At 52.4% G+C, this 12500-nt stretch overlaps 1 protein-coding gene across 5 annotated transcripts in view; it reads right to left on the bottom strand.

Moving 5' to 3' along the window:
* Positions 1-12500, bottom strand: part of LOC125957121 (IQ motif and SEC7 domain-containing protein 2-like) — a 74471-nt gene that overhangs the window by 6516 nt on the left and 55455 nt on the right. For 4 of the 5 annotated variants that reach the window (XM_049689592.1, XM_049689591.1, XM_049689590.1 and 1 more), the window contains 2 exons: positions 782-1135; positions 1-709 (listed from right to left, as the gene is read on the bottom strand). The exon at positions 1-709 is cut by the window's left edge and continues 1297 nt beyond it. In XM_049689592.1, coding sequence (XP_049545549.1) covers positions 1-709; positions 782-1135 — 1063 coding nt within the window. Of the gene's footprint in view, positions 710-781; positions 1136-3325; positions 4283-6928; positions 9831-12500 lie in introns of those variants that run through there. The other variant, XM_049689593.1, reaches the window with a different exon arrangement.

Raw genomic sequence — 12500 nt, 5'->3', positions numbered from 1 at the left:
TTTGCACAAACCATTCGGTCGCAACGATCGGTTCGGTGTACCACTGGCCGGACCCGTACCCGTGATGCTACTTGTACGCTTCGGTACCTCCGGTGGTACCTTACGGCTACTGCCGCATACGCTCGACGTACTACCCGAGCTACCTCCGGAGCTTCCGATACCGATACCACGCGGTCGCATGTAGATCTGCGCTGCCGTGTAGTGCGGTGTGTAGGGGCTTTGCTGGTGCGTATGCTGCGAGTTCCAGGATAGGTTCATCGAGGAGACGGTCGAATCGAGCTGCGAGCTACCCGTACTAACGCCACTCACGTTCAAATCCTGCGATCCATACTGGCTTTGGTACTGTTGATGTGACAACATCACGTGCGACGGGTGGCCACCCTGTGACGGGACCTGCTGCTGTGTGTAACCATATCCAGCAGAGGCTGCGGCTGCTGCCGCTAGCTGTGCCTGCTGCTGATGCAGGATGTTCACGTGTGGATGGGAGTATTGTTGTTGTTGTTGCTGCTGTTGAGCTGGTGAGCTCGAGCCCGTCACGAGCTGGGTTGGACTTTGGCTCCAGGACGTGATAGGGGCGGCCGGTGCCGGTGAACCCGTACCGGACTGACTGCGCGGGATAGGACTGGCATCGAGACGGCGTTCACGGAGGGACATCGAACGAACGGGTGTTACGCGATGGTGTAACGTTCCTGGGGGTGTGGCCGAAATGCTACAAAGAGAATGAACGGGGTGTGTTGTTAATACAAAATTCTTGACGCTTCTGATGACCGATTGGACTTACGTTGCACAGACACGTTGCTGACCGACCATCGTACCATCCTCGGTAGCGTAGATCTGTCCATCGTCCAGCACCGGTGCACCGGTCTGATGGTGCATCATCATGTCCATGTCTGCCTGGGACTGCGCTTGCTGCTGCTGCTGCTGCTGTTGCTGCTGCTGCTGTTGGTGCTGAACCCTACGGCTCATGCGTTTCTCCGCCTTAGCCATTGCCGTGATCGAGGCAAACTTCTTCACCATCGTATAGTGGCGGAAGGCGCGCTGAATCGTAAGGGCAGCGTGTCGTGCCTTCACTCCACCGTACTTGCGCTCCAACAGTTCGATCTGCTTGTCCAACAGATCCTGCGACAGTTCATACCTAAAAGGAGAGAGCAAGAACAGGCAAGAACGCGTTAGTGTTGGTAAGGTCAGAGCGCGAAAGGACCAAGGATTAAGGAGCAAAAGAAGCGTCCGCGTACGTGACACGACTGTGCGGCGACAGAGATGACTATTAATTAAACGAAACCAAGACGCAGCATCGTGCGTCGTCTGTAACTCGTTCGTCTGTTACCCTTTTCTGGGAGCAACGGGAGGGGGGACTAAATTTAGCACCAAAAAGGCCACCATTTTCCTTCCAAACGGTTCGAGCGAACTACTAGCACGTGGTGGTGCCGCCGTTAACGACCTGTCACCTGTCACAAATCCAAGGGCCTTCCCGCCATGTATCAAAGGCCTCGAACCTGGACCATGCATGCATGCATATCTTTGGCACGTATGGCCTGCCTTCCTGGTTGAACGCGCGAGACATTTATATTCACCTCGATGACCGGATCGTCATGAATCGCCAAACTCCATCACTCACCACCATCATCAGGAGGGCTTAACGGAAACTAACTAATTAACACAACGTGCTGGATGGCCAATGGCTGGGGGGGTAGCCGTGAAAATATAGAGAAAAGCGAGAGCGAGAGCAAAATTCGGCTAAAGAAATGTGGTTTCAATTCAAGCGCAACGTCGCGGCGAAGCTGGTGTAGTGACGGAGTCGCACCAATTTGTTCACTTTCTGTCCGATCCTCGGCTGTCCCCGGGCCGGACCTAACGGACTGTGACCATCCTCTCCGCGGTTGTGGCCATCGCAATAGTGTCTTATTAAGTTTTACAATTTTGACACCTTTGACTGGTTGTAGACCGGAGGAGGAGGAGAAGAAGAAGCCGCTTAGTTCTCACTTGCGCATGATGACCTTTCGGCACATGAACGGACGCGGTCGGATAACGGAAGAACGCTTTCTCGCGTACTTCCGGCGAGCGAGCGCAAGAGAGACACGCAAGGACGAAATGTGTGAGAAGAACTCCGTCAGTTGTGAAGATGGATCGTTGCCAATTTCATTTCGTTCGTCGTCGTCGTCGTCGTCGTCGCGGTGTGCATCCGGACCGATGACCTCAGCCAACCTTTCCGGGGGGGTCATATTCCTCCTAGAGGTTGAACTACTTCAACAAATGCTACAAATAGACCATAAGAACATCAGAACTCTTATCCTTCGGACAAATCGCGTCGCACATAAGTGAAAGGAAGGAAGCCCTAGAAGAGCGCGGGAGCGTGGTATACGCGTGGTGGTGGAATTAAGATATAATCGGTCAGGTACAAGTCAGCGGAAACCCCGAAAGTGGGCACCTCGGAAAGATAAGACACACGAACGCGCACACAGCAGCAGATGGCGCACCCTCTCCCCCGACCAAACCCAAAGGGAAAGGGAAACAAGGAAAGGACAGATCTTTCTGGAGTTTATGTTACAGTACGGGCCCCGGGGGCGCATCTACTACTACAAGAGGTTCACTTCCTCCACTCGAGCTCCGCATCTCGCCGCATCTTGTATGTTAATCCCCGCCCTTCGTGGTGCCAGAGGGGATTTAGGAGTTGTTGTTCACCGACTGATAATCTACCGAAAATTCCAGTTCTCGCGTCTCTCTCTTCCTCACTGTGACCGCTACCGGTTTCACCAACCAACCGGAGGGGTGACAAGCGGCATAAATTCATAAATAGATGGCATATCGCACCCGACGATCCCGTGGGCGCGTAACTTAATAGCGGAGCGCAACGACGATGTACGACGATGACACACCACCATTCCACACCATGGCTGCCTGGTGGTGGCTGGTGTAGTAGTTTCACGGATGAATCGTCAACACGGTGTTGTTGTGCGCGACGCGGTTGAAATCATTGACCCCTTCAATTTGATCTATATATTACCCCTCCCCGGTGGAGTGTACGCCACCGGCAAGCTTAATGAAGAGAACACACCTCGTGACACCGGGAATGGAAGACGCCCGGTAATGGCGGTGACGAAGACGACGACCGAGTTTCATAAGAGACGCTGCGGCCTATCAGAACCAGATCTGTCTCTCTATCGCTCGACCGCCGGTTTGGCCGTTTTTAGATATAATTTACGCGCGCGCCACGAAACACGCTGTCGGTACATGAGTTGTCTTCGTGAGTTGTCGCGTCCGTCGTCGTAGTCGTGGCGTGGCATGTGTCATCCTCACTTCCCCATTCCCCAGTGATGTTAATTACCATACGAATTTGATCTCCAACGTGCGCCGTTTGTTCACGGCGGCCATGTTTAGTTCTGCTGCTTCAACCGTACTTCTGCTGCTGTTGATGCTGCCGGTGGTCACAGTTTCACGGTTTTCCCCGGCATCAAACGACCGGTGATCCAGTGGTGGCAATGATTGAAAGTCACCGGATTTGGCACGGCGCTTCAGTCGACGGCGACGGCGTACAATGGCCGCGATTGTATTGTCATCGTTGCGTTTAATGACAGTCGGTGGTGGTTGTGGTGTTGGTGGTGGCGGTAATTCGCTCAACCGCGGCACGGATCTAGATCGGAGGCGCATCATCGCCGCTACCATCGGGTCGTCGGTAGTCGCGGTCGCGATCCGGTGGTTCGAGCGCTCGATCATCGTCGGTGTTGGTGGTTGCAGAGATGGTAAGCGAGTGTATTGCTGGGACAGGAATCCGATTAACGGTGAGGTTGGTGTGACCATCGACAGTGATCCTCCTTCTCCACCTCCCGTCTCCTTACACTTACAGCAACAGGAACACACACAATCGCAGGAGAAACTACTTTCATCATCTTCGCCATCCTCGTCACTTCCAGTTCCGGTGGTACTCGGTTCGTTACCGGTGTCACCACCAATCCCGCTGTCAGCGCCATCCGGTGACGACATGGTTCCGACACCACCACCAGTGCTGCTACCGCTGTCAACACCACCATCCTCCGGTCTCATCGCCTGCGATCGTCGCCATCGAAAGTGATCCTCCTCCTCGCGGTAGTAGTACATTGTGTTGTTGCTGTCGTTCGTTCGTTCCCACCACACGGACGGGCGCACCGGTTTTGTGTCGGTCACTAATAATGGTTCGCTTTCGATACCGAATTGGCATTGTTTCAAGCACACACACGCACACGGACAGCACAACGCCTACAACGACTCGTCACAAGCTATGCGCGGTTGTTCCGCGAGTCTGTTGCTGCAAAAGAAAGGCCCTCGCGGTCGTTATAAATCAAATCGACGGTTTTCACAACCTCGCGGACACTTTCACACGACCACGGCACACTGGACCGGCGCTATTCGATGCGCTACGATGGAGCGACACACGAGGAATGGCGCGCGCGCTCGCGCACGTCCGCTTCCTCTTCGAGCCGGAGCCGGAGGGGCTGCCACTGTACGGTCCAAGAATGTGCCGAAGCCAGAGAGACAGAGAGAGCGCGCGTGTAAACGAGCGAGAGGTGTTGGTTTGTTGGAAATTAATTCCCATTCCTAGAGGCCTCGGATCAAATGTCCTAAGACGATCACCTGACACACCGAAGGATCCTCCGGGATCCTGCAACGAAATCCATGTCACAATCCGTAGATTCCGATTCTTCGCCTGTAACCCGAGTATCGATTGTTGGTGAGCACGTTCCGCGCCGATTCGAAGTGGAACACGAACACAACCTGCTACCGTCGCGTCCCAAATGCCCAAATCCGACCACCATTCGACGACAGGTTTTCTATGCCATCGGTACAACCGGTACTGGATAAGGGCAAGGGGACGGGAACGCAGCGTGTGTTCCTGTGCTGGTGGGTCAGGAATTGCGATGAATCGCATATGGAACAGGCCGAGACTTATCGAACCTCGAACTTGATAAATAAACAGCAGAAACAGAGGAGTGCGTTCTCGCGCACAACATTGGTATGTCAGGTGAACGTGCGTACTATCTACGCGCAGGGCCGAGGGCGAGATAAGATACTTGCTGTGCTAACCTTTAGAGCACCATCAGGCGCGTATCGATCGACAAAGGCGAGGCTAGCTGCAAGATGACTCATCTGACGGCGCGAAGGTAACAGACAAACACATTACATAGGTGACGCTGCAGGTGTGGAGCGTGAACACGTGAAAAGTGTGAACTGTATCTTATCTCCTTCGCTCACTAGTGAGGTGAGGGCTTAGAGTAAAAAAAACACCCGGATTTCTCAATCACGCCAAACCAGGAAGATGAAGGGCGGCCAGAGAAGCCATTCTCGAGAGGTAGAGAAGCCGTACTACATTCACGCAGTTGTTCTCTCTCACGCGGGGTCCATTGCATTTTTACATCATCGTCTGCATCTGCAAGACCAACACATTACCTAAGTTCTGTTTCTTGAACCAAGCGGTATAAGGGAGACTCCCTCAAGACAACAGAGTTCTCACACCTGTGCCCACCACCAAGAGGTGGTAGTTTCGCAAAAAAAAAAAAAACAGAAAACCAGGGGAACGGGCGTGCCTTCGGTTGTTACTCGATCTTCCCAGGCCCGAGCTCGGTATGTAATGCAACTTCTTGCAGCAAGTGAGATGCATGCAGAGCAGCACGATCGCGCACTTAATTAGATCACAAATCAACATCCATCTCAATCCAACCGAATCTGTTTAATTGCATTTTCTCTCATCTCGCGCCCCGATCCGAGGCCCGAAGCGAATGATGCGCTTCGAGATGCTTATGCCTTGAACGAGAGATGCGTTTGTTTTGCTGCATGCAGTGTGCTGCTGTGTGCTCGATCTTGTTTGATCGTTAATGGGATGAAGAAGCGCACACCATCGCCAGTCGGCTGCCACCGAAAGCGCAATTCGCCGAGAATTTGAAGATGTGTTTTAATGACCGACGAGGGCGCGTGGTGTGTTGTTCTTGGAGGAGTGATCATCAGTTGTGTTGCATCCATCCCATTATCACTCGCTTCGCTTTGATCCACGATCTCGCTCTCTCTCTTTCTCTTGGCCTCTCTTGGCCTCTCGTGGTGAAGTGCACTAACTAGCGGATTGTTTACAGCGGATCGTATATCCTCCACTCATCTCCTCTGCAGAGAAGAAGCGGTTGCTGTCGATGGAAACCAAATTGTTTGTTTAACACGCACACTCTTTCTCTCTTCAATCTCTCTCTCTCTCTCTCTTTCCACTCTCCTCTGGTCCACCCGATGTCGACACCGAAAACACTTGCCCAATTCACACGCCTCGAGAAACGAGAAACATGTGCCAGGAGGACACATCCTGGTGGAGGAAGATCCGTTTCCGTTTCCGTCTCAAGACCGAGCGCGCTCTCGTCTGCACGTTCGCTCGTTCGCCTGATTCCCTTTTCAAATCACACTTCCGATCGGATTGTTGTGTTTCTCCTTCCCCTTTTTTGGGATTCCGTTTCGCACTTCCGGCCCTACGTTTCGCTTTTTCACAGGACACGTCCTTGACCAGGGGACCGGAAGCTGGAGCAGCACAAAAGCACGGCGAGGATCTGCGAAACACGAACACGACACATCCTCGCTATTCCTTTTTTTGTTCTTTCCTCCTTATCCTTGTACCGGGATGCCTGAACCTTGCATTGACGAGAACACGACCGCCGATGGTCACAACCTGCCGTTGGCTGGCTGCCTGCTTCTCTGCTATAAATCTGCCCCACAAATCACACAGAAACACGCACAGCAAACGGCTGAATGAAACACGGCCACACGGCCGTCCATCGGCATAGGAACTGCACTGCACATCACGTCCGCGAATTGCATGCAGGCCCGCGACGCGATGACGCGATGTGCAGCAATGCAGCACCGGCGGTCAGTCAATGGCCACAAACCAGGAACGGAATTGAACGGAACGGAACGGTACACACACCGTCGGGGGTTGTTGAATGCGTTGTTCCGTTGTTGCAAAACCGGAAAAGCGCGCGTACCGGAACCTCAACTAGCGAAAGGAACACACAACTGATGGTGCTGGTGGTCCGTTACTCGGACGCCAGTCTCGCTGTGCGAAACTTCACGGAGCCACACGCCCAACGGATAGGGAGGGCCGCGATCGAACCCCATAAACCGCGTCGAACGATGAACGCGAACTGAACCACAACCACCATTGGAGGAGCGGTGTGGCCACGGTATGGCAAACAACAACCATCCATAACCACCACCCGCTCTCACGCCCTGGTTGTTGTCTCTCTTCGCGCGCGCACGCGTGGAATGTGCGCGCACTTGTTGTTGTATGTGGATATGTGGCCGAGGTGTTGGCTACTACTACTCTACTACTACGCGCATCGTGGAGTGGAGTAGTAGTAGAGTGTTTATGCCACACTGTGAGATCTCTCTCTCCGGCTCTCTCTCTGGCGCTCTCTGTATCTAATTGTTACACCCGAAAAGCGATGATACATCAGCCCAGCATACACACAGCTCCGGGGGCCCAAAGACTGCTGATGCTATACAAACGATGAGGATGATGCAGCGAGAGAGGCACACTAGTCGATCCCAGATGAACAAACGGGCCAGAGAGATATACCATAAATTGTGTTTTTTAGAGCTAGCCAGCCTACCGTCTCTACGAGCGAAGGGTTCAGATTGAGTAGCTTTATTTGAATATTTATTGGGCGGCCATAATTTCGGGCACCGCGGTGGCACCAGAGTACGGTTCTCACGGATGACCACGACGGAGCGTTCTTACCGAGCGGCCAGTGCCACGGTGGTGCATGGGGGATTCTCAGCGTTCTCTAGCTAGGTAAACAAAACGCCAGCAGGGTTATGTTGCAACAACGACGGAGTACGCAATCGAAACGACGCACCAGCACCGGGCAACCGGGGCCAAAAGATCACTTCATAAAAGTTAGTACACCGGCCCAGTACGCACTGGAGGAAGAGGGTCGTCTCGTGATCGTGAGGAAGGAAGGATGTACGGTTATAAATATCTGGCACCACATCCGCCATGGGGGACGGGTGGCCAAGCCGTCTCAAGGCAACGACTGTCGATGCAAAAAACAGGGGTACGGCAGATGCGGCAATTCTAAAAAGAAAGTCACGCATAATTGAATCCTTTGGCACTCGTGTGTGTGTGCGTTAACAGATCGGTTTTATTATCACTTTACCGAAGCAATTAACGGAAGCTGAAGCACTGCACCGAGAAGCTACTTTTTATGATCTTCTAACCGGTGTGAGGCCAATAAAAGAATGCTTTCCTGTGGTACCTGTGGTGCTACTGCACACCCGGTGCGCTGTGGTGATGCTGGAAGAAGCGATAATAAATGGTTCTCCCGAAAACACACCAACAACTGCCATTTGCTCCGTGCAACCGTGGGCTGTAGGTGATGACACGTTTGTCTCCTGGGCCCCGAAACACCGGCGAAGCGAAGCGCACCCCCATTCTCTAATGGATGTTAATTTCTTCCAATAAACCTGCCCCTTGAGGGGTCTCGAGCGCATTTTTCTTCTTCGTATCTCCTCGTGATACCGGAAGATGTTGTTACACTTTTTTTTGCGTTCAAAAATTATCTCCTCTACCATCATCTCGAACGCCGCTCGTTGTTGTGTTCAATGCTCTCGATCTTTCCTCTTGTCACTTTCTTTCTTCCTTACTTGGAGGGTTGTTTTGGGGGAAAAGACAAAGATAGCGCCCCGAGCAGCGCACAGGGAGTGCCAGATGATGTAGCCGTTGCGGGGTTGCGACGCATTTGTCGCATTTTATGGCCTCCAAAAATTTCAAAGTTCACCATCACCCGGCCGGTGCTACTTTCCTCGACAGGCTGGCGCACCACCATCAACAAAACGGTAGACTAGAAAAAGAAGAGGGGACATAAAGTGAGCAAAAAGCAGCGTGCGCTGCCAACTGGCGCTCGACCCTCGGGTGCTGCGACCTTCACGAATGTGCCAGCGGATTGTGCGTTACTTGGAATTTTCACCTCACCCTCTCCGAGACCGGGGGGTCGTGGTCGTGGTGGTAGCTGCTGCTACCTTCACGGTACATGGCGCGCGACACTCCTTGTACCTCTCCCCGGCCTGCGATCGCTACCTCACCGGTGCGTCATAACACTGGTCGAACCGCCGGCCGGCGGAAAATGGACACTAAAAATGAGATTAATTTTTCATGACAACGTCGCAAAGTGGGGGGGAGGGAGGACCCACTAATGAGCCGCATACTCATGAAATGACCTCGCGCTGCTGTGTTGCGAGAATATCCTTCGCTTGCCGTCTTCGTAGCCGTCATTCCGCGTGCCGGAAAAATTGTTTTCCACATTTCGTTTTCACAACGCGATTTCCCGTGATTTCGACAGATATTTCCTTTTCGATGATCGATCGATGGATCGATCGTGAGAAGTGAGGTGTCGATAGCCGATCCTCTCGGTCGTTTAGTGGCTGGCGTTCGAAATTGGCACACGGCAGCGTTTAGCACCACCACTACTACTACCACTACTACCACTACTAGTGGCGCACCACAATTTGCTCATCTCTGTCAAGATCACCCTCGATCACGATCTCAGCAACTCGTTCGTTCCCATTACTCACACTCGCTGACCCCGGGTTGCAGGGAAGGGGGTTTGTGGTAGCGATGGTGATTATTTGTGGTTCTCCTGTTGGCCCAGGAGACCTTCATGTCACTTGTCGAGCGTTAATTGCAGCAATATGCTCGAGCGAGCGAACGAACTTGGGGCCACGCCATTGATGGCCATCAGCCAGCAAGCCAGCCAGCCACCTACACAACAGTACGGCCAGAGTACGCGTGCCCTCGATCCCGGGCTACTACTGCCGCTACTGCTGCTACTGACAATGTTTAGCCCCAGTTTTAGGTTCGCTGGGTTCCGATAAAGCTGTTGCCTTAATTACCTTTAATCGCTTTATGCGTGCTCGTCGCGTTGTCGCTGCGTTGTGCAATTGTTTTTGCTGTTGCCGCTGCTTCCTTCTTATCCGCTCTGATGTTACAATTAGAACCACACGGGGCTCGCAGCGCACTCGACACGAACTTTATGTTTACACAGCCGCGGCCGCCACTGCCGCTCTATCGTCACCACCGCACCGCGACTTGCAGTAACGCTTTCCAGCTACGAAAGACGCCACGTTTGCAAACTGCTGGAAAGACTAACGTTTAACGCCAAGGTCCGTGTGCTACAGTGATCCCGAAACCTCCCGGAGCTCGGTGTCCGGGGTTGCGATAAATGCAAAAACCGGAGCACGACAGCACACGCGACAGACAGAGAGACAGAAGAAGATGATGATGATACTCTACAGTTAACGCCGACCATATCACGAACTGTCCGTCGTCCGGGAAACCTATCCGGCAGAGCGGTGACTGACAGTTTAGCACCTCTCGCTGGTACACTCTGGTACCCGTCGGCTGGCCCGGCGGTACCACTACAAAAGAGTGCGCATCTCGGTCGCAGAGATTTTTGGGTTTTTTTTGTTTCTTGTTTGGAGAATCCCACCTCAACCTCGCTGCTAGCAAGTGGAGGCCTCCACCACACGGCACAAACACAGACACAGACACTGAGCGGCGCCGAGGAGGAGGAGGAGCAGGAGAAGGAGGCTGTTATCAAGAACTCGCCGCCTTTGCCGTGATTGCGCGTACTCAACAGCAGCAGCAGCAGCTCCCGGATGGGGACCACACAGGTTGGGTTGTGCCAGGCCTCGATCGATCGTCGGTCACGACACGCACACCACACATGCCCTGTTGTCTAACGAAAAATTCGTTTGTTTTTCGTTTACAGCACGTTTCGCACGCCAAAAACGTAACGAAACGGGCACAAGGAGACACACGGCCACGGATTGGTGATGGTGGTAACGGTTGCTCCAAAGCAAAGCGAGATTTGTCGCGAGATCGTTTCGCAAACTCGGACGCGCGCGATCAAGGTACTTTAAAAAGACAGGTAGCTTTATCCAGAACAAATCCTCGATCGTATTTTAGAAAAAACTTCAGAGTTTGACATTCACGGGATGGTGGGATGTTTACTTCGGGAACGCTCTTTTCGGAGCTGTTTTCGCTTTTCTGTGGTATTACGACAGTTCAAATTCACGAAAAGTGGCACGAAAGTTAAAGTTTATGCAAATATTCTCAAAATTCTTCCTAGTGTTATCGGTCCGTAGGTCTTGCCACCCAGCCTAGAACAAGAGCTAGCTAGCGTTCCTGGACCGTGCTCACTCGCTGTAAAACACAACTCGGTCGCTCGAATGATCTTAAATAGAAAGATGAATCATTTAAACATCCGAAAAAGAGTGAAATCAGGTACTTTCCTTGATAAAACCACCAAACTTGCCCATATCTTCTTCTTCTTCTTCTTGAAACTCACGTGGTTTTGTTGATAAAAGCGCCCTCCTATGAATGTCAAACAAATTCAAAATGGTGACCTGTCAAAGCGGTTAAGATGCTACCTGTCTTTTTAAAGTACCTTGCGCGCGATGACAAAAACAAAAACACTCATTTCATTATCAACATCATCATCGTTGTGGCCTCCCTTCTCCACCTCCTGCTGCTTTCCAGGAACGGTAGTAGAGAACTACTCTTGTCGTAGGAACACACACACACACACACTTAGCGAGTGATGACGCCGCCGTCGCCGCCGCCGCGACAGATATTGCTGGAAAGAACGAGAATCGCCATCAACAATGTCGTGGAGCGTGGAGAAAGAGGTCACAGCGGTGTCTGCTTCTGAGCGAAAGCGTAAGTTGACCGTGAGGTTTGCGAGGCGAAAGCCGACAGACAGATAGACAGTCAGTCCGATGGGCAGGCAGGCAGGCTGTCTGGTTGGCAGGGTGTCACTAAAAATAATTTTATTTTAAAGTCCATTGTTTACGATCCCACACAGTCACATTTCGCCACATGTCCCACCTTTCTGCGGGGTGGGGGCTCGCCCTCAGCGAAGGAAAAACAATAGAACAAAAGCGGAGCTGACAGTCACTTCTTCCGTTTTGTCAACCATGGAACCAGGAAGTGATCATCATCGCCGCCACCGCCAGCAAACGCGGTCTCGTCTCGCGGACTCGGTGCCACTCTCATTCCAGTGACAGTAAACACTACATCAGTCTTGCTTAGCGCCGGTGTTAGGAGGCAATAAATTACATGAAACATGCTGTGCTGTGCTGGGTGAGAATCGTCACCAAAGCGCCATCCGATGTGGCATCGTGGCATCGTATGTGTCCATCGTTGTACCCGGTATGCAGCCGTCCCATAATTAATGTCCATTGTGTGATATGTATGTGTGTGTGTGCTGTTGTTGGTTGCGAAAATGCGGACACTTTCGATTGTAATCGCCCTTCATAGACACAGCGGCAATGTGGAAAGCCGCTTGTCGACCGAAGGAGCGGGGAGAAAGGTGACATAAATTAAAATTGCAATAAGGCCATCTTCCTCACCACCGCCTTCTTCTCCTTTTTATACCTGGGAACCCGATGAGCTCTAATTTCGATCTATTGTGAACAAACCAGCGATCGATGGCCATAAA

The sequence above is a fragment of the Anopheles darlingi genome, chromosome 3 (genome assembly GCF_943734745.1).
Source record: "Anopheles darlingi chromosome 3, idAnoDarlMG_H_01, whole genome shotgun sequence".
NCBI lineage: Eukaryota > Metazoa > Arthropoda > Insecta > Diptera > Culicidae > Anopheles > Anopheles darlingi.
This window is presented reverse-complemented; position numbering and strand designations above follow the sequence as displayed.